The 25,447-nt window shown below is 52.0% G+C and overlaps 1 protein-coding gene across 2 annotated transcripts in view; it reads left to right on the forward strand.

Moving 5' to 3' along the window:
• pde4d (phosphodiesterase 4D, cAMP-specific) overlaps nt 1–25,447 on the forward strand; it is a 1,019,730-nt gene that overhangs the window by 460,190 nt on the left and 534,093 nt on the right. The window contains exon 1 of one of the 2 annotated variants that reach the window (XM_072496984.1): nt 22,594–22,697. The exons of the other annotated variant lie outside the window; for it this stretch is intronic. Coding sequence (XP_072353085.1) covers nt 22,609–22,697 — 89 coding nt within the window. The 5' untranslated portion in view covers nt 22,594–22,608. Of the gene's footprint in view, nt 1–22,593; nt 22,698–25,447 lie in introns of those variants that run through there. 2 annotated transcript variants of the gene reach the window in all.

The following is a 25,447-nucleotide window of genomic DNA, read 5'->3' on the forward strand; positions in this document are numbered from 1 at the left end:
AGTTACAAGAATGGACTCTTATCCTATCCCACGTGTAGAGGATTGCATTGAGAAAGTGGGACAATCAGCTTTTATTTCCAAATTGGATTTACTTAAAGGTTACTGGCAGGTACCTTTATCTGAAAGGACGAAGGAGAGTTCAGCTTTTTTAACTCCAGATGGTATATACCAATTCAAAATTATGCCATTTGGAATGAAAAATGCCATGGCCACATTTCAACGGTTAACTAAAAGAGTTGTTTCAGGATTACCTAATTGTGCGGTATACATCGATGATCTGGTAATTTTCAGCCAGGCATGGAAAGAACATCTAAAACATCTGATGAAGTTATTCGATAGACTTTAGGAGGCGGGTTTGGTGATAAACATTGCCAAAAGTGAATTTGGAAAAGCCCAAGTCACTTTCCTTGAGGAGTTTCCGATATCCTCAAGTCGAAGGGAAACAATGCGATTTCTTGGCATGAGTGGATTCGATCAAACATTTGTGCAAAAGCTTTGTAGCGTGGTTGCTCCACTGATGGACTTGCTGAAGAAACGTTGAAAATTTCAATGGACAGCGGAGTTTCAACTGCCTGAGAGCTGTGATAACCAATGCTCCTGTGATGGAGAATTACAAGGGACTCTGTGATCAGATTGAACAAAAGTATCTGACTTTAAAGAGACATGCCGAGGCGTAGAGAAATGAGTGGATCGTGCAGAGACCTTCTTGTTCAAAGAGACTGTCAATCGAGAGGGATTCCAGTTGGAGGAAGAACAAAAAACATTTTTTTAATGGACTATATTATTATACCTGTTTGCGTGTGTTGTTTTTTGAAAGAAAAATGTATATTTACTGTGTGCATTTCTTAAAGGATAGTGAGAAGGTGAAAAATGAAACCATCTTGAAGTTGATTGTTTATTTTTTTTCTTGGGGGGAGGTGTCATGAGAATGTCACTTTAAGAAATGTTTGGCTGCTCATATTACTGCAGTGATGTCAGAGTGTGGGTGGAACTGAGCTCTGGCTCTGTTTTTTAGTTTCACATGAGAAAAGCTTGGGTGTGCCTGTGTCTTTTTGGTTTCGTTTTCAGCGTTGGAGCTGAAGCCGGACAAAGCAGGCGTACTGCTGTTCTCTCTGCCATGAAAAGACTATCTCTTGATCATTTGGTGAATTCAGAATTATTATTATTATTATTATTTTTTTGCCAAAACAAAGCGGAGAGGATTTATTGAGACAGCGCTGAATCAGTTTGGAGATGGCTCCGAACCTTCACAATCCACTCCAATCGCACCCACACCACAGATTGCACTGGGAGGGAGGGAGCGAGGGGGTTACGCCTGAGTCCCCCTCTCCCGGTTGAGCAGGCAGAGCCGCCGCAATCTCCTGCCCCTCCCTCCCCATTTACACACACATTCACACTGAACCCATCCACCAATAAAATATAGAATAGAATTTACTCTGATTAAAAACTTGCAAAGTTCAGCAAAGCAACAGCGCGGCAAAGTTCGAAAGGCTTCGCGAGCGGGAGTCGGCTTACAGCCAGCCCAATCGCAACACCGCCCCCCCTCCAGAACCGTCACCCTCCCCCTCCCCCCTAACCTTACCCGTCACCCTCTGAGCTGGTCCCATAAACCCCAGAGCTGGCCCCATAAACCCCTGAGATGGACCCATCGCAGCATTGTTTAAATCACCGCCTCCATCTTCACTCTGGCCCTATAGTAAAACAGCGAATGAGAGAGAGGGAGTGGGAGAGGAAGGGAGGGAGAGAGAGAGGGGGGGAGGGAGAGGGAGGGAGAGAGTGAGGGAAAGAGGGAGGGAGAGAGCGAGACGGAGGGATAGAAAGAGGGAGGGAGAGCGAGATGGAGGGATAGAAAGAGGGAGGGAGAGAAAGAGGGAGGGAGAGAGAGGGAGGGATAGAGAGAGGGAGAGAGGGAGAGATTGACACATGCAGGCGAGGGTTGGACGGGGAAACTGGCTGAGCCAGGGGGAAGAGGGAAAGAGGAATGTTGTTTGAGGAGGAATGATAAACCCACGACCCCTTTCCCCACTCCCGCTCTCTCTGTCCCTCAATCCCTCTCTCTCGCCGCTGTCCCCATCGCCCTACTCCCCTTCCCCCTCCCCCCCTCTCAGACCGTGAATTCAGAATTCTAAATGTTCTCAGTAGTGACTTTAACCTGATGTGCTTCTGTTCAAAGCTATGTTTCTTTGTAAGTCTTCTGGATGTTAAAGGGACAGCGGGAGCATTACTTAGTGTATTCTTTGGGTGTTGTATTTGAATTGATGGTTGCTAAGATGTTCACTATGTTTTAAAAAGGTTAACTTGAGTTCATAGAATAAACATTGTTTTGCTTTTAAAAAATACTTTTCCATTTCTGCTGTACCACACCTGTTGAGTGGGCCGTAAGCTCCCCATACCACAATCTATTAAAAGTTGTGGGTCAGGTGAACTCCATGATACACTTTGGTGTTCTCTAAACCCTGGCCCATAACAATATATATACTTCAAGTACTGTACATAGATAGACTGCAAAAGGAAAACAGATCACATGCTGCAATATCCTGACCATATTGAGTCAAACATAGATCTAAAACTGCTATATTTGACAATGTTTACTAAACAGTAGAAACACCCATCAACTCATACTGGAAGCTGCTGCCTGCACCGTGTCCTAGACTTTCTAAAATGTTCAAAAATCATGCACTGTTTGAAAAAAAATGGTTATTGATATATTGTCCACAAAACATCATCTGAATTGCTTCACATTTAAATTCAAAGCTGCTAAACATTAAAAAAAACACATTTAATGTTAATAATGACAAAAACAGGTTTGAAGGAAGCAACTGCACCAAAAGCATAGGCTAGTTATATTCATGGTACAGCTCAGAGTCACATTTGCTTTCATGTGTTGGACCCTGTTGGCAGTTTTGAAGGTGGGAGTGGGGAGCTTCTAAAATCCAGCTGGTAGCCTGCCTGTCCATCCCAGGACTATCTAAAATTTTATGGGGACAGAGAGGGGTCGGGTGGCCCCTGCTCACCCTTTCTTGCATTTGAGACCCTTAAGTGGCCAATACGTTTGGAGCGTTTGCCCACTTAATTGAAAATTATGGAATGTATAGGCCTTGGATGGGGTTCTCCGTTTTCTGGTGCAGCGCACCCCTGCCGGCAGCGGGATCCTCCATCCTGCCAGCCAGCCAGTGAGGTTTCCCATTGTGGGCGCTCCCACCCCGTCGGGGAATCCACGGGCGTGAGTGTGCTTCCGGCAAAACGGAGGATCACGCTGACGGAGAATCCAGCCCCAGAATTTTCAATATGCACTGGCAGGCAAGACAGCAAAATAAATAACAACAACAACTTGCAATTGATGTCATAAAACATCCCAAGATACTTCACAGGAACGTTATCCAACAAATATTACACCTGAGCCATGTAAAGGTGCTAGAATAAGGAAGCAAAATATCAAACAATCGTCAAAGCGATGGATTTTAAGCAACGTCTTAAAGGAGCAGATACATTTAGGAAGGGAATTGCTGCAGAGTTTAGCAGCAAGGTGGTTGAAGGCATGGCTGCCATTGTAATGTGATTGAAATAAGGGATCCACGAGACCAGCATTGGTGAAGGACAGATGTTATTCTAGGTTTGTAAAGCTGGAGGCGATTACAGATATTGAAGAGGATTGGGGGGATGGGGGGTAGGCGGAGGGTGAGAGGGGCAGTGGCAGTGAGACCATAGAGGCAGCTGAAAACAATGATGAGAATGAATGTAGGTCAGCGAGCATGGTATCAATTGATTCGTGCCCGGGCAGCACAGTGGCGCAGTGGTTCACACTGGTGCCTCACGGCGCTGAGGGCCCGGGATCGATCCCGGCCCCGGGTCGCTGTCCATGTGCAGTTTCCACATTCTCCCCGTGTCTGTATGGGTCTCACCCCCACAACCCAAAGATGTGCAGGGTAGGTGAATTGGCCACTCTAAATTGCCCATTAACTAGAAAAGAAATGAATTGGTTACTTTAAATTTAAAAAAAAAATAATTGTTTGGTGAACGGATCATTGTGCAGCTTGGATTAGGGGCACCAAATTTCTGGATGAGCTCAAGATTATGGAGGGTGGAAGATGGAAGGCAGGTTAACCAAGTTTTGAGAATGAACAAAAACATGGATAAGAGATTCTGCAGCAGATGAGCCGAGGCTTGGGTTGGGTCGGGCAATTTAATGGAGGTGGAAGTAGGCGGTCTTTGAGATGTGTGCGCAGAACTATTCTTTGGGTCAAACTGACACAAAGGTGGTTCCGTCTCACAGAGTTACCAGAGTTTGTGGTAGAATAATAACTGTGGCCTCAGTCTTGCCCAATATTTACTTGGACTTGGTCAAGCAATCTAACAAATCAGAGTCAGCGGAGGGATTGAAACAGATAGTGATGAAGTGACGCTGGGTATTATCAGTGTATGTGAAACTTGATGTTGTGTTTTCAGATAATGTAATTGAGGGGAAGGTGTACATGAGAAATAGTAGTGGACCAAAGCTACAGGTTTGCCATAGATGCCACCTCCTGGTACAACATTTTCTGCAGTCACGCTATGTGCATCCACAAATGCTACCATTTTGGCTTCTAATTTGCAATAATCTGCCTGCAGATGTACGTTCCTGTGACAAAATTAACATGCTGGTCCCCTTTAATCATACTTATCCTCCATACAGTCTTTTTCATTACTCTGAGGACTATCTGTCTTTTCATTTCTGCTATCATGCTCGCTAGGACCAGTATTCTGAACATTATCAGATCTCTTATCCCCCAGTTTCTGTATGGATGGTCTTCACTTGGGAGACCTTCTCAACCTGGCCCCTCGCCTGAGGTGCGGTGATCCTCAGGTTAAATCACCACTAGTCAGCTCTCTCCCTCAAAGGGGAAAGCAGCCTGTCGTCGACTTTACTTGTGAGACAATTCAAAGTCATCAGTCATAATTACAGACACTCTTATCGAAGTCACTTTAAGACCTGATTCCAAAAGGGGCACAATTTAAAATTTTACGATTAACATTACTTCTCCAAGAGTGTCAAAATTTGAATCGCACCCTGCAACTTTTTCAACCTCTGATGCCTGATCAGCATGCCTGCAATGGAGGAACTTTTCCACCATAGAAGCAGGTGGCACTACTCAAGCATTGAAGTGCTGGGGCTGACCGCAAAATCGGAAAAGGCGATTGGACGGAGGCTCAGTTTTGACAACAAACTCGTGACCTGTGCCGGATTCACGCCAAATCGCAATTCTCCGAAATCTTGACAATGACATCAGTTCATTCTGCTCCACACATACGGTAAATGTCATTTGCAAATCATTAGCGAGCTTGACCCAGTATTCTCCGGGGCCTCCGTGATCCACCGCCTCCAGTGGGAGGAATTCCCAGTGGCGAGGTCCACTTGTGCTTATAAAAATCGGGAACTAAGCGCCGTGGCTGATGAGGGAGAGAGAGGAGATAGGACATGGAGAGACCCGACCGTGGGCTGCCGGTCCTGACACTGGATAGGTGGCTGGGGTGAGGGGGATGGGACATGGGGCCCGGTTGATCCCCCACAGGACCGGGATGTCCAGGCATGGACTGCTATTGCTGCGGCCTGCAAGACAGCCATCTTGCTACACACCCCATTGACCACTCACCGTGGCCCATGGTTCTGCAGAGTGCCACCGACCTTATGGGCACCACCACCCCTGCACCCCAGCACCCACCCTCCATCCTGGTCGCCGGTCAGCACCAGGGGTTCTAGCTGTGGTTGTGGCTGGGTTAGGGTCATTGGCAGGGGATGCCAGAAGGTCCTGCACCATCACCAGCAGCTCCTGCAAGTCACAAGACAAGACGCATGATTGCATTGCGTGCCATGGGGGTGTGTTTGGGAGGGAGGAGGGCAGTGTGTTTGGGAGTGTGTTAGTGGTAGTGGTGGAGTGGATGTGAGGGGTGGTGTGGGGGTGGGAGTGGTGTGGATGTGAGAGTGGTGGGGGGGGGGGTGTGAGGGTGGTGTAGAGGTGGTGGTGGATTGGGGAGTTTGTTACACGTGCCATAGGGATCAGTAACTCAGCAGGGTCTCACTTCCACGCCAGATGCCGACCTCCACTCCGGCAACTTCCCTTTCCTCGGGCCCTCCAACCACGTCCAGGGCCCCCTGCTCTGCTGTGCGGAGGGGCTGCCGGTCCGGTGGTCCCGTTTCAGTCTCTACTGCTCCCGTTGGTTATGGGCGGTCCTTCTCCTGGAGAGGAGGGGGTACAGAAAAGGCACAGCATTAGACAGTCCGATGCATTTAGCCCAGGAGGTGGGTAGCTGCTGGCTTCAGTGGCCAGGGCACTCGGCCATGGAATCCAGTGTGGATGCTGGCATGTGGTGCAGGGTGGGCGTGAGGTTACGAGTGTGTGGGACGGGCTTGGTGCCAGGGGCTGCCGACTCACCCTGGCCCTGAGGAGGTCGAGCAGTTTTTTCTGGCACTGCAGGCCAGTCTGGATGGTGTTGCCCAGGGCACTGACCACCTCTTCCACCCGTGTCCAGGCCCGGCAAATGGCGGCTGGCAGTCTCCTTCCCACCCTGGCGTACATGGCCGCCTGCCTCTTGTCCACAGTATCTGGCAGGGTCTCCAGTTCCGTGTCGGTGAACCATGGGGCACTACGTCTTGCTGCCATCCTGTTGGCTGGGATGGTGTGGGGAGTGAAGTGTGTATATGCGGCTGCAGCTTGTCAGCCCCTTGAGTGTCAATCACGAATCCGGCACCGTTTCTCATTGGAATTAATTGTGTTCCACGTGGTGCTGGTGCTAGCCCCTCAATGGTCACTGAATCGGTCCAGGTGTGGCGCCAGTTTGCTGTCATAGAAGTCCATGAACCCTGCTCCGGGTCAACACTTAGTCTCAGGAACGGAGAATCCGGCCACGTATGTTTAGGCATCAGCTTGCGAATTTGTTTTTTTCCGACAGAGGTTTTAAATGCTAATTTTGGACCACTTAATATTTAAAACCTTCTCAGGACATGTTATAGTGTGAAATGTTAAAGTCTTGCTACATCTGCTGACTCCATACTCTGGGAATTGAAGCTGGCTTTCCAAGAGTTCCAATGGAATCTTCTGTTGCAGTGAGGAATTCTAATGTTTTGCCTTCAGCTTCCAAACTTTTCTTTCGAGAAATTGCTTGCTGCTTTTCCTCTGCAGATCTGCTTCTTGGGGGTTTCTTCAGGTCAGAATGCTTCTTTGAATTTCTCTTTATTCTTGCAAAATTTTAGTTTTTCTCTGCAATTTTTGTGAGATTTTGGTTTTTTCCATGAATATTGTTTGGTAGGCTTTAATGAAGTCTTTGTAGTCTTAAATAGGTTAACTGTATGTATTTATTAACCCCAAGAACAATGTATATATTTACAGTGAAGGGTTCAAGTTAGGAGCTGTTTCCATGCTTGCTTGTGCACATGGTTCTGTCCAACACAAGACTGACCCCAAGCTACAGGTGAGAGAACATAGAACAGTACAGCACAGTACAGGCCCTTCAGCCAACGATGCTGTGCCGACCATTTATCCTAATCTAAAATCAACCTAACCTACACCCCTTCAATTTACTGCTGTCCATGTGCCTGTCCAAGAGTCGCTTAAATGCCCCCAATGACTCTGACTCCACCACCTCTGCTGGCAGTGCATTCTACGTACCCACCACTTGCTGTGTAAAGAACCTACCTCTGACATCGCCCCTATACCTTCCTCCAATCACCTTAAAACTATGACCCCTCCTGACAGCCATTTCCGCCCTGGGGAAAAGTCTCTGGCTGTCTACTCTATCCATGCCTCTCATCACCTTGTACACCTCTATCAAGTCACCTCTCTTCCTTCTTTGCTCCAGTGAGAAAAGCCCAAGCTCCCTTAACCTTTCTTCAAAAGACATGTCCTCCAGTCCAGGCAGCATCCTGGTAAATCTCCTCTGCACCCTCTCCAAAGCATCCACATCCTTCCTATAATGAGGCGACCAGAACTGGACACAATATTCCAAGTGTGGTCGAAGCAGGGTTTTATAAAGCTGCAGCAAAACCTCGTGGCTCTTAAACTCAATCCCCCTGTTAATGAAAGCCAACACACCATACGTCTTCTTAATAACCCTATCAACCTGGGTGGTAACTTTGAGGGATCTATGCACGTGGACCCCAAGATCCCTCTGTTCCTCCACACTTCCAAGAATCCTGCCATTAGCCCTGTATTCAACATTTAAATTCGACCTTCCAAAATAAATTACTTCACATTTATCTAGGTTGAATTTCATCTGCCACTTCTCAGCTCAGCTCTGCATCCTGTCAATGTCCTGTTGTAACCTGCAACAGCCCTCAACACTATCTACAACTCCACCAACCTTCGTGTCATCGGCAAACTTACTAACCCACCCTTCCACTTCCTCATCCAAGTCATTTATAAAAACCACAAAGAGCAGAGGTCCCTGACCAGATCGCTGCGGGACACCACTGGTCATCGACCTCCAAGCGGAATACTTTCCATCCACTACCACTCGCTGACTTCTTTTGGCCAACCAATTCTGTATCCAGGTAGCCAAATTTCCCTGTATCCCATGCCCCCTAACTTTCTGAATGAGCCTACCATGGGGAATCTTATCAAATGTCTTACTGAAATCCATATACACCACATCCACTGCCCCACCTTCATCAATGTGTCTTGTCACATCCTCAAAGAATTCAATGAGACTTGTGTGTTCTCTTACGTAACTGTGTGGGCGGTACTGTACACAGTACCATTTCAACTCTATGTGCCAGACTGTTCCACTATACTGCCCACTCGCAGAAACCAGTAGCGTGGGCACTTAAAAACCATACCTCTGCAAATCCTTACAAACTTAATTTTCAGGACTTTGCAGGGAGATAGGATGCTGGCCAAAAGTGGGTCCTCAAGAATTTCTGCAAATCAGTATCCTATTCGATCAAAATTTAACATTAGCCTGAACTAGGAAGCTTGAGTGGCTTTCCAACCAAACTGAATCAAGTCTGCAGATAAGACAACGGTAATACTTTTGGTTATGGGGCCAGCAGGAGTATGACTCTGTTCTAGTATCTGCCTCCCCTCCCACAAGACCCTCCTGAAAATTTCCCACGGCTAACCTGCTTAGCGTAGCGGGTATTACTTTAGTGTTAGGCGGTAAACTCTAGCCAGCTGTAATTTCCCTCCTGATGCACCAACCCTCCCCCCCACCCCACCCCCCCCCCCCTCCCCACCCCACCCCTTCCACCCAACTGCCCAATGCTGCTTTCCACCCATTTCCGGTGTATACCTGATCATTGGCATGTAGGTGAGGCCGAGAAGTTAATATCTCCTCAACCTTAAATTTAAGCAAGTGAATGATATTTAAAATATACCCTAACTCACAACTGCCATTTGTCACTTACACAAGACATTCTTATCGAGGTGGATAATGAGGTAGTTGATTCTGAGACCAAGGTCCTGAACCTCAATGACGGTAACTGTGATGGCATGAGGCCATGTTGGCCATGTTGGACTCGGAAATATTTCTGAAAGGGAGGACAGCGGAACGGCAATGGCAGGCATTCAAGGATATGAATAGGTGAACTCCAAAAGTTGTTTATTCCTATTTGGCACAAGAGTAGAAAGGGAACTTTGGCTATGCCATGGCTTACAAAGGAAATGAGAGATAGTATTAGATTCAAAGAAGATGGATGCAAATTAGCAAGAAAAAGCAATAAACTTCAGGATTGGGAACAGTTTAAAATTCAGCGAAGACAAACCAAGTGATGCTCGATCAATAACTCCGGAAGCGAGATTGGATGACAATTGAAGGCTTTATTGGACTAGATGTTTTCCCCAGCAGCGCAGGTTCAGAATGCAGCTGCAAGGGAGTCACAGGCTCTTATACTCCACCTTACTGGGCGGAACCAGCAGGCAGGCTCAACCAATGATATTGCTGTCTCAGGTACCTCCCACAACAATGGTCTTACAGCATCATACTGACTACCACATTCACCCCCTGTTAAAAAAAAGAGTCCGGCGGGGGGTGGTGGTCTCGTGTCATACAGTGGTAGAGGTTGAAGTTATGGTGGTACCCGGTATACATTAGTACAGTGTTTTGCCTCGTCACATGTCGCAACTATTTACAGTATTTATTTACATTCAAAAGGAAGCAATTAGTTGATCAGTGGCCCTGGTCGTCCTCTGCGATCGTCGCAGTTTCGACGGTGATGGAGGCGCCGGCTCGGGCATCCGTGGCTCCGGGAGCGTGGCTTCGGCTTCTTCATTACCCCTAGATGGGACCGGTGAGAGGACCGATCTACCTGGGAAGGGTGCGGCTGTGGGGTGCGCCGGTGGGAGGGAGGGTGAGGTTGGTGGTGGGGGTGTGGGTGGGGGTGGGGATCCAGCAGGTGCCAGGTCCCGTAGGGAGACCGTATCCTGTCGGCCGTCAGGGTAAGCCACGTAGGCGTATTGAGGGTTAGCGTGAAGGAGGTGGACCCTCTCGACAAATGGGTCCGACTTGTGTGCCCGCATGTGTTTGCGGAGCAGGATGGGTCCAGGAGCTGCCAGCCAGGTTGGGAGCGAGGTCCCGGAGGAGGACTTCCTAGGGAAGACAAGGAGACGTCCGTGAGGTGTTTGGTTGGACGTGGTACAGAGCAGTGATCGGATGGAGTGGAGAGCATCCGGAAGGATCTCCTGCCAGCGGGAGACTGGGAGATTCTTGGACCATAGGGCCAGTAGGACGATCTTCCAGACCGTTCTGTTCTCCCTCTCTACCTGTCTGTTTCCCCGGGGGTTGTAACTGGTCGTCCTGCTCGAGGCAATGCCCTTGCTGAGCAGGAATTGACGCAGTTCGTCGCTCATAAAGGTGGACCCCCTATCACTGTGTATGTAGGCGGGGAAACCGAACAGTGTAAAGATACTGTGGAGGGCTTTTATGATGGTGGCTGCGGTCATGTCAGGGCAGGGGATGGCGAATGGGAACCGGGAGTACTCGTCAATCACATTCAGGAAGTACGTGTTGAGGTCGGTGGAGGGGTGGGGCCCTTTGAAGTCCATACTGAGGCGTTCAAAGTGACGGGAAGCCTTTATCAGGTGCGCTTTCTCTGGCCTGTAGAAGTGCGGCTTGCACTCCGTGCAGATTTGGCAGTTCCTGGTGGCGGTCCTGACCTCCTCGATGGAGTAGGGCAGGTTATGGGTCTCGATGAAATGGAAGAATCGAGTGACCCCCGGGTGGCAGAGGTCCTCATGGAGGGCCCGGAGTCGGTCCACTTGTGCGTTGGCACATGTGCCGTGGGATACAGCATCAGGAGGCTTGTTTAGCTTCCCGGGACGATACAAAATCTCATAGTTGTAGGTGGAGAGCTCGATCCTCCACCGTAAGATCTTATCGTTCTTTATCTTGCCCCGCTGTGCATTATCGAACATGAAAGCAACTGACCGTTGGTCAGTGAGGAGAGTGAATCTCCTGCCGGCCAGGTAATGCCTCCAGTGCCGCACAGCTTCTACTATGGCCTGGGCATTCCTCCTGCCATTCCTCCTTTCAACGGAGGAATGGCAGATTTCTGACGCGTGGAGGGTGCGTGAGAAGAAGGCCACGGGTCTGCCCACTTGGTTGAGGGTGGCCGCCAGAGCTACATCGGACGCATCGACTTGGAAGGGAAGTGATTCATCGATTGCGTGGCCTTTGCAATGTCCGCTTTGATGCGGCTGAATGCCTGGCGGGCGTCTGCCGAGAGGGGAAAAACCGTGGATTGAATTAGTGGGCGGGCCTTGTCCCCATAGTTGGGGATCCACTGGGCACAATATGAAAAAAAATCCCAGGCAGCGTTTCAGGGCCTTGGAGCAGTGGGGAAGGGGAAACTCCATGAGGGGGCGCATGAGTTTGGGATCTGGGCCTATAACTCCATCATGCACTACGTAGCCGAGGATGGCTAGACGGTCGGTGCTGAACACGCATTTGCCCTTGTAGGTTAGATTAAGGATTTTTGCGGGAAATTTGGAGGAATTTTCGGAGGTTGGTGTCGTGGTCCTGCTGGTCGTGGCCGCAGATGGTGACGTTATTGAGGTACGAGAATGTGTCCCGCAAACCGTACCAGTCAACCATTCGGTCCATCTCCCGTTGGAAAACCGAGACTTCATTTGTGACACCAAAGGGAACCCTTAGGAAGTGGTAGAACCGCCCATCTGCTTCGAATGCAGTGTATTTGCAGTCGCTAGTGCGGATGGGGAGCTGGTGGTAGGCAGATTTTAGATCCACCGTGGAAAAGACCTTGGGCGAAATTCTCCGTTATCGGCGGAAAGTCCGCCGATTGGGGCAAAAAACGGCGCAAATCCGACTTGCGTCACATCGGAAAAATGGGTCGATAGTCTCCGGCCCGAAATGGGCTCGCAGCGACGTAACGGGATCCGCGCTTGCGCAGTGGTTCACGCCGTGCAGCATCATACGCGCTGCACGGCGTGACGGCTCATAAGGCCGCGCTGCTCCCCCCCACCCGACCGCAACACCCGACCGCAACACCCGACTGGATGGCTGGCCGTCGCTCAGCCCCGAGGTTCGGGTCACGCGATGTGGAGGCGCTCCTGGAAGCGGTGGAGCAGAGGAGGGACACCCTGTATCCCGGGCACGGCCGCAGAGTTGCCCCACACCACAGCCGGCGTCTGTGGAGGGAAGTGGCAGAGGCCGTCACCGCTGTGGCCCTGACACCACGGACAGGCACCCAGTGCCACCAGAAGGTGAACGACCTCGTCAGAGCAGGCAGGGTGAGCCTCCCCATATCCCCCCTCCCCATATCCCCCCTACCCCATATCCCCCTCCCCATATCCCCCTTCCCCCATATCCCCCCTCCCCATATCCCCCTCCCCCATATCCCCCCTCCCCCATAACCCCCCTCCCCCATATCCCCCCTCCCCCATATCCCCCCTCCCCATATCCCCCATATCCCCCCTCCCCCATATCCCCCATATCCCCCCCTCCCCCATATTCCCCCTCCCCCATATCCCCCACTCCCCCATATCGCCCATATCCCCCTCCCCATATCCGCCCTCCCCCATATCCCCCCTCCCCCATATCCCCCATATCCCCCCTCCCCCATATCCCCCCCTCCCCCATATGCCCCCTCCCCCATATCCCCCCCTCCCCCATATCCCCCCCTCCCCATATCCCCCATATCCCCAAGTGAATCCAGCCCTAACCTTAACCTCTGCAATGCACGCGCAACCGATGGCGTGCATTCATATACCTGCCTAACACTGTTGCCTTTTACCCCTGCCCCCCCCCCCCCCCCACAGGAGAAGCGCGCACACAACAATAGGGAGCATGTGAGGACTGGAGGAGGGCCCGCTGATGAGAGGCCACTGACCGTACACGAGGAAAGGGCCCTGGAACTGGCTGGCGGACCTGAGGACCGGGAGGTTGCTGATGCAGAGGTCGGGGGCGTACTAGCGAGTGAGCCACCGACAGCCCATCCCCATATCCCCCCCCTCCCCTATATCCCCCTCCCCCGTATCACCTGATCACTGCCTGATGTCTAACCATGCATGCTTCATTTTGTATCGCAGGACCAAACGTCCAGGCACCCATCCCCGCAGATGCAGACCGCCCGCAGGATGCCCCTCGGAGACCACAGGAGACGGAGAGACCCGCACCCTCCAGCATGCGACGCCCGCAGGATGCCCCTCGGAGACCACAGGAGACGGAGAGACCCGCACCCTCCAGCATGCGACGCCCGCAGGATGCCCCTCGGAGACCACAGGAGACGGAGAGACCCGCACCCTCCAGCATGCGACGCCCGCAGGATGCCCCTCGGAGACCACAGGAGACGGAGAGACCCTCACCCTCCAGCATGCGACGCCCGCAGGATGCCCCTCGGAGACCACGGGAGACGGAGAGACCCGGACCCTCCAGCATGCGACGCCCGCAGGATGCCCCTCGGAGACCACGGGAGACGGAGAGACCCAGACCCTCCAGCATGCGACGCCCGCAGGATGCCCCTCGGAGACCACGGGAGACGGAGAGACCCGGATCCTCCAGCAGGCGACGCCCGCAGGATGCCCCTCGCACACCACGGGAGACGGAGAGACCTGGAGCAATAGGGAGACGACACCCCCGTCACGTGCGGGAGCGACCACCCAGCGACGAGGGGGGCAGCCACAGGCCCCCGTCACATCCGAGCCAGGACACCATTACCCAGGACACCCCTACCCGGGACAGCACTACCCAGGAAGACGAAATACCGGACAGTGACTCAGAGTGGATGGGTGGAGACGAACCCCCACCCCAAAGTGCCATGGACTCAGAGTGGGACGAAGAGCACGACACAACGCCACTGCTGTCACCAACACCCTCCACCATCGCAGAAACACTCACCTCGGTTGGGCACTTTAGTGATGAGGCGTCTGGTACACTCACTGGTGCGCACAACACAGCCGTCCCGGTACAGCAGGTGGAGGTAGGAGCAGCAGAGGGACCGGGCGGTCGGAGGGCAGCCCAGCCCAAGCGAACACCTGCCGCCCAGATGGATCCCGGGTTCCTGCAGTTACCACACCCACACATAGATCCGATGCAACCACCGACCCGGAGACGAGCGAAGAGGGTGACGGGCGGCTTGCGGCGGCTGCGGTCGCAGGTGGAGGAGTCCACCCACGTCCAGGAGCTGGGAGTGGTGCCGGTCATGCGTGCCATCCAGGCCGACACCGCACGGGTGGCGTCCGCGGTGGAGGCAATGGGTGCGACGGTGTCAGACATGGGGAACGGTTTGCGAGGCCTGGGGCCTTCCGTGCAGGCGGCGTCTGTGGCCCAGGAAATGGCTGCCCTCTCACAGGAGGCCATGAGCCAGTGCCAGCGCCAGATGGCAGAGGCTCTCAACGCCATAGCCCAGTCTCAGCAGGCCATGGCCCAGTCTCTGCAGGCCATGGCCCAGTCTCAGCAGGCCATGGCCCAGTCTCTGCAGACCATCGCTGAGGGCATCGGCGCCAGTGGCCATGTGCGAGCCGGCGTCGCACTGTCACAGACAGGGTTTGCCAAGCCCCTGGGCTCCATGGCTGCAAACCTGCAGACCCCTGTCGATACCAGCACGGGCCTCCAGGACTGGCAGCGCCAGATGTCGGGGGGGCGTCGGATGGCCAGTCTGTTCGCATCCCCCACCCATGTAGAGGCCTGGGGGCCATCGGGCACCCCGAGGGAGGAGGAGGTGGTGTGGTCCGTCCCGGCTCCCTCTGTAGGGGAGGTCCCGGTACACCGCAACACCTCGGACTCCCCCTCTTCCGTCCCAGGTGCATCGGGTGGGCAACGGGCAGGACAGGCTGGCAGCTCACCATCCCAGTCGCCCGGGCCGCAGCCTGGCCCATCTAGGCCAGGACGCCCCAGGAAACGGCCGCCAAAGGGATCCAGTGTCAGAGGGCAGGAATCACAGGAGTCCACCTCCAGTTCTGCTGTACCGTCTGGGGAACCACGTAGACGTAGTCAAAGGGCCCGTAAGGCCAAACAATTAGACACTGAGTAAGTTGGCACGGGTGCAGGGCACAGATGAGTTTTAGGGGCTAGGGCACATGCATGAACTCCTTTGGTTATTAAAGTCAATGTTACACCTACCGAAGCTGCCTTTGTGCTCTGTCCAAAGTGTGCGGGGGTGTCATGTACGTTGAGCGCAAGTGTGTGTGTGAGGGGTGGTCTTACCTCAGCCCCAGGTGAGTCTGCCCCCTTCCCCCTGGGCCGCCATCAACATCCCCCGGGCAGAGGACGGGACCGTGCGCTGCAGTGTCACAGCCGCATGCAGGGATGGTCCGGGTGGATGGTGGTACTGTGGCCATGGGTCAGACATAGTCCAACGATGTAGAGCCAGGAGCTCATCGCAGCGCGGGTTGTCATCATCCTCCATGGCCTGCGATAGACACGCGTCCACCCGCAACTGTGTGAGCCCGGCCCGTTGTGCCGCAGGTGGATCGGCAATGGGGGGGGGGGGGTGTGCATGCGGGTGGGGTGGGTGGGGTTGGGGAGGGGGGTGAGGGTGCTGGGTGGGTGGATGGGTGGGGAGTGGGGGTGGTCGGCTGTTGCCACGGTGTGCGGTCTGTGGCCATACTACCCGATTCCCACGCCCATCTAGTCAGTGAAGCAGGAGTCTATCAGTCTGTCCCGTGCCCGCTGGGCCAGCCGGTAACGGTGGACAGCCACCCGCCTGTGTCTACCCCGTCTGCCCTGACCATTGCCCCCATCCCCCTCATCTGGGGAGGACTGGGCCTCTTCCTGCTGCTCCTCCACTCCGCCCTCCTCTGCCTGCGGCACATCGCCCCTCTGCTGGGCTATGTTGTGCAGGACGCAGCACACCACAATGATGCGGCCGACCCTATCTGACCGATACTGGAGGGCACCCCCAGAGAGGTCCAGGCACCTGAAACGCATCTTCAGCACGCCAAAGCACCTCTCGATCACTCCCCTTGTCGCTACATGGGCATCATTGTAGCGGTTCTCCGCCTCATTGCGTGGCCTCCGTATAGGCGTCATCAGCCACGATCACAATGGGTAGCCCCTGTCGCCCAGCAACCAGCCCCTCAGCCGGGGATGGCGTCCCTCGTACATGCCGGGGGTGGATGACCGCGACAACACGAATGAGTCGTGTACACTGCCTGGATGACGGGCGCAGACGTGCAGGATCATCATGCGGTGGTCACAGACCACCTGTACGTTCAACGAATAGGTCCCCTTCCTATTAGTGAACACGGCCCTGTTATCTGCAGGTGGCCGCACGGCGACGTGCATCCCATCGATCGCGCCCTGGACCATGGGGAACCCGGCCATGGCAGAGAAGCCCACGGCCCGGGCATCTTGGCTGGCCCAGTCCACGGGGAAGCGGATGTAGCGGTGCGCCATGGCATATAGGGCATCTGTCACTGCCCGGATGCACCGGTGCACCGATGTCTGCGATATGCCGGACAGGTCCCCACTCGGTGCCTGGAATGACCCCGTTGCATAAAAGTTCAGGGCCACCGTAACCTTGACGGACACGGGGAGAGAGTATCCCCCGCCAGTGCCATGCGGTGACAGGTGTGCCAGCAGGTGGCAGATGTGTGCCACGGTTTCCCGGCTCATCCGGAGTCTCCTCCTGCATTCCCGGTCCGTGAGGTCTAGGTATGACTGCCGGGGCCGGTACACACGGGGCGCCCTCGGGTGCCTCCGTTGCCGTGGGGCCGCGACGTCCTCCTCCCCCTCCTCGTCCTGTCGGTCAGGTGTCCCTCCAGCTGGGCGGCTGCCGCCTGCCCCTCTGCGGCAGCCTGCGCCGCCTCTCTGGCACGCTCCTCCTCCTCCTCCTCCTCCTCATCCAGGGCAACATAGACATGAGCGGCTGCCACCACGGCGGCCAACATCGCTGGATGATCTGAAAACATGACGGCCTGGTGGGGGGGAGGGGAACGACGACATGTCATCATTGCCCATATCCCCTCCTCCCTCCAGCCAGGTGGCATGGACCGCATGGGTCCAACTGTTGGAGGCTGGCACCTGGCCAGGTGGACCAACGCACTTGCCCTCCCATCCCCCTCCTCGGCACGGACCCCATCACAGACCCCCCCCCCCAACCTCCACCCCGGCACGGACCCCCCCCCAACCTCCACCCAGCACGGACCCCCCCAACCTCCACCCCGGCACGGCACAGACCCCCCCCAACTTCCACCCCGGCACGGATCCCCCCCAACCTCCACCCCGGCACGGACCCCACCCCAACCTCCACCCCAGCACGGACCCCCCAACCTCCACCCCAGCACGGACCCCCCCGCCAACCTCCACCCCGGCACGGTCCCCCCCCCAACCTCCACCCCAGCACGGACCCCCCCCCCAACCTTCACCCCAGCACGGACCCCCCCCAACCTCACCCCGGCACGGACCCCCCCTCCAACCTCCATCCCAGCACGGACCCCCCCCCAACCTCCACCCCTGCACGGACCCCCCCCAACCTCCACCCCGGCACGGGCCCCCCCCCCAATCTCCACCCCAGCACGGACCCCCCATCCACCTCCCCGGCACGGACCCCCTCCTGGCACTCCCCCGGAGCCCAGCCTACTCTAACCACCCCCCCCCCCCCCCCCCCCCCCGCCGCACACACACACACACAACAAGAGACACACCTCTCCTCATGCATTCAGACTGCGGCCACGCCATTGCCTGCCCAGAGCCAACCCCCCAGGCCGTCACTCACCTCCACGCTGGTCGGCGTGAGCTTGGAGCACCGGGTCACGCCGATGAAAAGGAGGTTTAATTTACGTCGACGTGAACGGTCATCACGTCGACGGGACTTCGGCCCATCCGGAAGGGAGAATATCGGCAGGCCGAAAATCGGCTGCCTTGCGCAGACCCGTGACATTCTCCGCGGCAGCGGCGACATTAACGCCCCGCTGACTTTTCTCCCTTCGGAGACTTCGGCAACCGGCGGGGGCGGGATTCACGGCGGCCAACGGCCATTCTCCGACCCTCTGGGGGGTCGGAGAATGACGCCCCTTGTATTGTGCAATCTGATTGATCAAATCAGATATGCGGGGGAGGGGTACACGTCGAGCTGCGTATACCTGTTGATGGTCTGGCTATAATCGATGGCCATCCTATGCTTCTCCCCGGTCTTTACGACCACTACTTGAGCTCTCCAGGGACTGTTGCTAGCCTCAATAATACTTTCCTTCAGTAACCGCTGGACTTCCTACCTAATGAAGGTCCGGTCCTGAGCACTGTACCGTCTGCTCCTGGTGGCGACGGGTTTGCAATCCGGGGTGAGGTTCGCAAAAAGGGAAGGTGGACCGACCTTGAGGGTCGCGAGGCTGCAAACAGTGAGGGGAGGTATAGGGCTGCCGAATTTAAAAGTTAAACTCTGGAGATTACATCGGAAGTCTAACCCTAAGAGCATGGCAGCGCAGAGGTGAGGGAGGACATAGAGGTGGAAATTTTTTAATTCCCTTCCCTGGACCGTGAGGTTCGCTACGCAGAACGCTTTGATCTCTACAGAGTGAGACCTGGAGGCCAGGGAGATTTTTTGGTTAACTGGGTGGATGGGAAGAGAACAGCGCTTTACCATGTTGGGGTGTATGAAGCTCTCTGTGCTCCCGGAGTCGATCAGGCAGGATGTTCTGTGCCCATTGATGAGCACGGTCGTCGTCGCAGTCGAGAGCGTTCGGGGTCAAGACTGGTCCAGGGTCACCGAGGCAAGTCATGGCAAAAGTTGGAGGTTTTCCTCGTGCGGTGTGTGGTCATCCGAATCGGGGTCCTGAGACTCCAGCCAAGATGGCAGCGCCCACTGGTAGCACATGGCTGGGGGTGTACAGCAGCGCAGGTACAGAATGCAGCTGCAAGAGAGACGCAGGCTCTTATACTCCACCTTACTGGGCGGAACCAGAAGGCAGGCTTCACCAATGATATTGCTGTCTCAGGTACCTCCCACACCAATGGTCTTATAGCACCAACCTGGGTACCGTAATACCCCTAATACCGACTACCACACCAAGGATTGATTAAGAGGGGGAAAATACATGAATGTAAACTTGCGGGAAATATAAAAACTGACTGTAAATGTTTCTATAGATATGTAATGAGAAAAGGATAAATAAAAACTAATGTAGGTCCCTTGCAGTCAGAAATGGGGGATTTCACAGTGGGAACAAAGAAATGGCTGGGGAACTAAATTTGTACTTTGTTTCTGTCTTCACAAAGGAAGACATGAATAGTGCACCGGAAGTTCTGAGAACCATAAGTTTAGTGAGGAGCTGAAGGAAATTAGTACGAGTAAAGAAATGGTTTTGGGGAAATTAATGGGATTAAAGGCTGATAAATCTCCAGGGCCTGATAACATTCATCCCAGAGTACTTACGGAAGTGGCCCTAGAAATTGTAGATCCATTGGTGGTAATTATCCAAAATTCTTTGGACTCGGGAATGGTTCCTACAGATTGGAGGGTAGCTAATATAACACTGCTATTCAAGAAAGAAGGTGGAGAGAAAACAGGAAACTATAGACCAGTGAGCCTCATGTTGGGAATAGGGTAGTAGCTAAAGTCAATTATCAAGGATTTTATAGCACAGCTTGTGGAAAGCAGTGGTATAATCAAGCAGTCAGCATGGATTTACAAACGGAAATCATGTTTGACTAATCTACTGGAATTATTTGGAGATGTAACCAGTAGAGTTGACCAGGGAGAACTGATGGGTGTGGTTTAATTAGACTTTCAGAAGGCTTACAACAAGGTCTCATATAGCAGATTACTGTATAAAGTTAAAGCGCATGGGATTGTCTGTAGTGTCTTGAGATGGATAGAAAGCTGGTTAGCGGACAAGAAGCAAAAAGTTGGAAAAAGTGGGTCTTTTTCCATTTGGCAGGCAGTGACTAGTGGGGTACTGCAGGGACCCCAACTGTTCACATTATAGACTCATGATTTGGACAAGGGAACTAAATGTATTATCTCAATTTGCAGATGATACAAAGTTGGGTGGCAGGGTGAGCTATTTGTAGGAATCAGAGATGCTTCAGCGGGATTTAGACAGACTGGGGGAGTGGGCATATGCATGGCAGATGCAGTATAATGTGGATAAATGTGAGGTTATCCTCTTTACTGGCAAAAATAGGAAGGCAGATTATTATTTGAATGGGTGTAAATTGAGAGAGCTGGATACTCAGCAAGACTTTGGTGTCCTCATGCATCAGTCGCTGAAAGTAAGCAAGCAGGTGCAGCAGGCATGAAAAAGGCAAATGGTATGTTGGCCTTCATAGTGAGAGGATTTGAGTATAGAAATAAGGATGTTTTAATACAATTGTATTGGGCATTAATGAAGCCACATCTGGAATATTGTGTGCAGTTTTGGTGTCCTTATCTAAGGAAGGGTGTTCTTGCTATGGAGAGAGTGCAACAAAGGTTTACCAAGTTGATTCCTGGGATGGCGGGACTGTCATATGAGGAGAGACTAAATCGGTTAGGATTATATTCATTGGAATTTAGAAGAGTGGGAAGGGATCTCAGAGAAACTTATAAAATTCTAACAGGACTAGACAGGGCAGATTCAGAAAGAATGTTCCCGATGGTGGTGGTGGTGGGGGGGGGGGGGGGGGGGTGGCATCCATAACTAGGAGTCATAGTTTGAGGATTGAGGGGAGGAGAAATTTCTTCACCCAGAGAGTGGTGAATCTGCGGAATTCACTACCACAGAAAGTAGTTGAGGCCAAAATGTTGTGTAATTTCAAGAAGGAATTAGATATAGCTCTTGGGGCTAAAGGGGTCAAGGGACATGGGGGGGGGGGGGGGCGGGATCAGGGTATTGAAATTGATGATCAGCCATGATCATAATGTATGGCGGAGCAGGGTCGAAGGGCTGAATGGCCTCCTCCAGCTTCTATTTTCTATGTATGTTTCTATGTATTTTATATGTTGGCAGAGTTGGACCCTAGAGCGATCTATCATTCAATGTATAGTTTCCAGAAGGTGCTACTAATTGATCAGGGTTCCTGGCTGAGCCAGTTGCAACATCCCTGATATCAATTGCAGCCCAAAAGCATCAAATTCTGTGAAGACTTGGGTTTGAACTTAGCACTTCACCTGGTCTGAATGGTTTTCTATCTGAGATCAGAGTGTGTGCACATCCACTGATCCATATCGGAAGCCCTGGAAAACAGTTCAAAAGGCGGCTCTTGTATTTTCTCTGATGCACAAAGAAACAAAGTCGGAACACACTTTTCTTCTATAATTGATCATGATCTGTTTGTCTGTGAATAAATGCATTTGATCCACTTTTATTTGGAATGCAAACAAAGTAGCTGCACCATCTTTTTTAGTTAAAATACATACAAAACTATTAACATTTAATATTAACATTAACTATTTAACAATATTTCTGTGGAGGAAATGGGTTTCTGATCATGGTGCCAGTAAATATAGAAGTTCTTTGTTCAACCTAACCTTGCGAGTCCCTGGGAAAGCCTATCTCAACTCTGTCATGGTGTAATTGACCTCAGTGCATGTTAACAATGACAAAAAAAATGCCCTAAACACAGGAAGGAAAATATTGCCGGGCAAAAAATGAAGCATTTTTTTGAAGTTTGCTTTTACTCTAACAAACATAATTTGTTACGCTGATTACAAAAAAGAAAATTAACCTCCACCATGGATAGATACTCTGTAATCTGAGCAAGTGGACTGACACATGATTAAATCCTTTCAGACAAGCTGTTGGTGATGTTAACTGACGTCAATCAGTTGTTGTGACACAGCTGGAAATTAAACTTGGATGGAATTCTTAAGAGGTTCTCAGCTTTCCTTGTCTCACAAAAGAAGTCAGCTTCAGAAAAACTACAAGTTCATATTTTGTGGTGCTCTGTTTCCGTTTGTGCAGAAAAGATATTTCATAATCAGGCATAGGTTATGAAAAGGGACAGGCTTTTCTGTGGTAATAAGATAACTGACGAAGAGCATTTAACCCAGATCTTATCTGTAGTGTAAGTATCGGTGTGCAGAAAATCGATCTGAATTCTGCTTCAAATAGTCGATAACCTGGTTTGACCATGTTATAACAAAAGGATGTCCTCACTGACGGTCAGGTGTTCTGCATGAGTAGTGAAGAGCACCTACAGCATTATTGGCCTGGGGCCTGTCTTAATCAAGCCTTAGTGCTAGGTTTAACTTTTTAGCAGCTTATGGCCTTCTACAATGAATCTGCAGGAGCCTCAGGCCTTCTTTTTTCTCCAAGAGGCAAGAAACGAGTCCGACTTTTGAAGTCTTACAGGTAGCTGTATGTTATTACATTAATATTATTCAGCTAAATGTTACAACATAGAATTCGAGAACTGTGCAAGAAATGTTGTAATTTGTTATTATAGCTGCATTTGGTAATTATTATGCAGAAGGGAGAAAATACCCAACGCACACGATATTATGTTTCTGTTTACAAAACCTTTGAAGTACGAATTGAAATTATGTAAAATCTTAAAATGCATAAATAACCTTGCAACAATGTCTTTGTAAGTGATATGTTGCATTTGAATTATCTAGAAATGCTAAAATATGCCACTGTGCCTTAAAATTAGACCTCTATTTTACTCTTCAGTTGCTTGTTAGATTGAACAATCTGCTATATAAGGATATTGAGTGTAAACTTTCCACTACTTAAGGATGGCCAGTGTTCATGCTGTCCCTGAAGAAAGGTTGTTTATGGACTGAATTAATGGGGCTTCCAACTACAGTAGATTATATGTTCATAAAGTTTCGGGGTAAATGTATTGTTCTCATGCTCATAGGAAAATCTCATTCAAAGAAAGCAACGAGATAAATAATGAAAGCTACAGTGCCTTAGCCCCAAGCTATGCTTCCTCAAATGGGTGATATTGGTGAATTTAGCCAGAATGGTGGAAAATCCTGTGCTGAGGCTGTCGCACACTGGGCAAACGAAGGACGGAGGACTGCATGTTGCAAAATTTGCCAGCTCCCCACCCACTTCTCACTGCATGCAAAAATATAACTTACTTGTCCACCAGTGATGTTGTCCCTCACACAAAATGTAGGAGACATTTATTAGATTGGCAAATATTTGAATCGAAGCAACCCACAATTTCTTATTTTCTCCCCCATTCCGACTGAACACCATACAAACTCATTCAAATTGATTGTTAAGGACCAGCAATTTCTTTGAGACCTCCCTCTTTATTTAAGATTCGGGCATTTTATTAAAAACTCCCCTATCATAGGATATCATTCAGAGGTGGACGGGAAGCAAAAGCACAATCAGAGAGCACCAGAACAGGAATGCTTCCACCTGTCATTTTGCCACCACAAACCACACAAAACTCCCTGGTAATGACTGAATAGAACTGTCTCCGCAAACTCAAGTTGTGCATGAAGGTATTTGACGAGATGAGCCATCTGCTGCAAGAATTTATCAGATGGGAAAAAGTGCCATTGGCAGTCAAGGCCGCCGCCCCCGCTCAATTTTAATCCTCCCACCTCTTCCTAGGTTAGTGTCGGGGTCATCTTTAATATCAGTCAATTTGACATATTGAACAATAACTCATGATTTGTTTCTCCTCCCCTGCGCACTTCCTTTATCTCACTATCTACATTTCCCAGGGTGCGTGTAGCTGTACTACAGCTTGTGTATTTTCATTCAAGAATAATGCAGGGCGTTTCAAGCTGCATTTAGCCACTGGCAGCGGTGAAAGTTTTTTCCTCCAGGCCCATGATATCAAAAGAGATGTTTACCTTACAATGCTGGAACTTAGCAACACCCTTTTATGAAGCTCAGATTTTAAAATACTGGGTGTGATATGTCACTGGTTATTTGTAAGCAATGAGTGAGTGAGAGAGCAAGGTTTAACAAGAGCGCGAGTCCTGAGGCGGGATTCTCCGATCACCCGCCGGGTCGGAGAATCGCCGGGGGTCGGCGTGAATCCCGCCCCCGCTGTCCTCCTAATTCTCCGGCCCCCCGAAAATCGGCACGGCATGAGTCGTGCCGCCCACCTCGGAGAATGGCAGGGTCCTGCGCGACTCAATGGGTGCCGGGGCTGCCCGAATTCTCTGGCCCGCGATGGGCCGAAGTCCGGCCCGTCTTTTGCCAGTCCCGCTGGCGTAAATTAGAATGGGTCCCTTGCCGGTGGGACCTGGCGGCGCGGGCGGACTCCGGGGTTCTTGGGGGGGGGGGCGCGGGAGGATCTGGCCCCGGGAGGTGCCTACACGGTGGCCTGGCCCACGATCGGGGCCCACCGAACCGCGGGCGGGTCTGTGCCGAGCGGGCACTCTATTCCTCCGCACCGGAGGATGTAGTGGTCCGCCATTCCCAGTGCGGAAACAAAGCCCTCTGTGCATGCGCGGGGATGACTCTAGCACACGCTGGTGCTCCAGCGCATGCGCCAACTCACGCCGTCTGGTGGAGGCCCTTTGGCGCCGGTTGGCGTGGCGCCAAGCCCCTTTCCCGCCAGCCGGCAGGGCGCATACCACTCCGGGGCGGGCCTAGCCCTGAATGTGCGGAGGATTCCGCACCTTTGGGACGGCCCGACGCCGGAGTGGTTCACGACACGCCGTTCCGCCGGGACCCCCCACCCCGCCGGGTAGGGGAGAATCCCGCTTCAGATTCAATTTCCTCAATTCCCTTCTTGCTCCAATTGCCAAGGTTGTCCCTGTGAATCGCAAAGTCTGTCAAGGATATTTCCAGCACCCCCCCCCCCCCATGTATTGATCGTTTCCATTTTGATTAGGACTGGCTTGTTCTGCAAGATGAGAAGTCTTCAGTCGATGCAAGCTTAAGGAACGGATTGAGCACGAGGTGGTCCAACCTGTAGTTCATATTAAATAAAACCAGAAAGTGCAGGAAAAACTCAGCAGATATGGCAACCTCTGTGTCAAGAAAAACGAACTTAACATTTGAAGTCCATGTGACTCTTTACTCTGAAGAAGAGTCAGACGGACTTGAAACGTTAATTCCGTTTCTCTTGCCACAGATGCTGCCAGACCTGCTGAGTGTGGTAAATCACTGTTGCACCTGTA

Source organism: Scyliorhinus torazame, chromosome 3 (assembly GCF_047496885.1).
Source record: "Scyliorhinus torazame isolate Kashiwa2021f chromosome 3, sScyTor2.1, whole genome shotgun sequence".
NCBI lineage: Eukaryota > Metazoa > Chordata > Chondrichthyes > Carcharhiniformes > Scyliorhinidae > Scyliorhinus > Scyliorhinus torazame.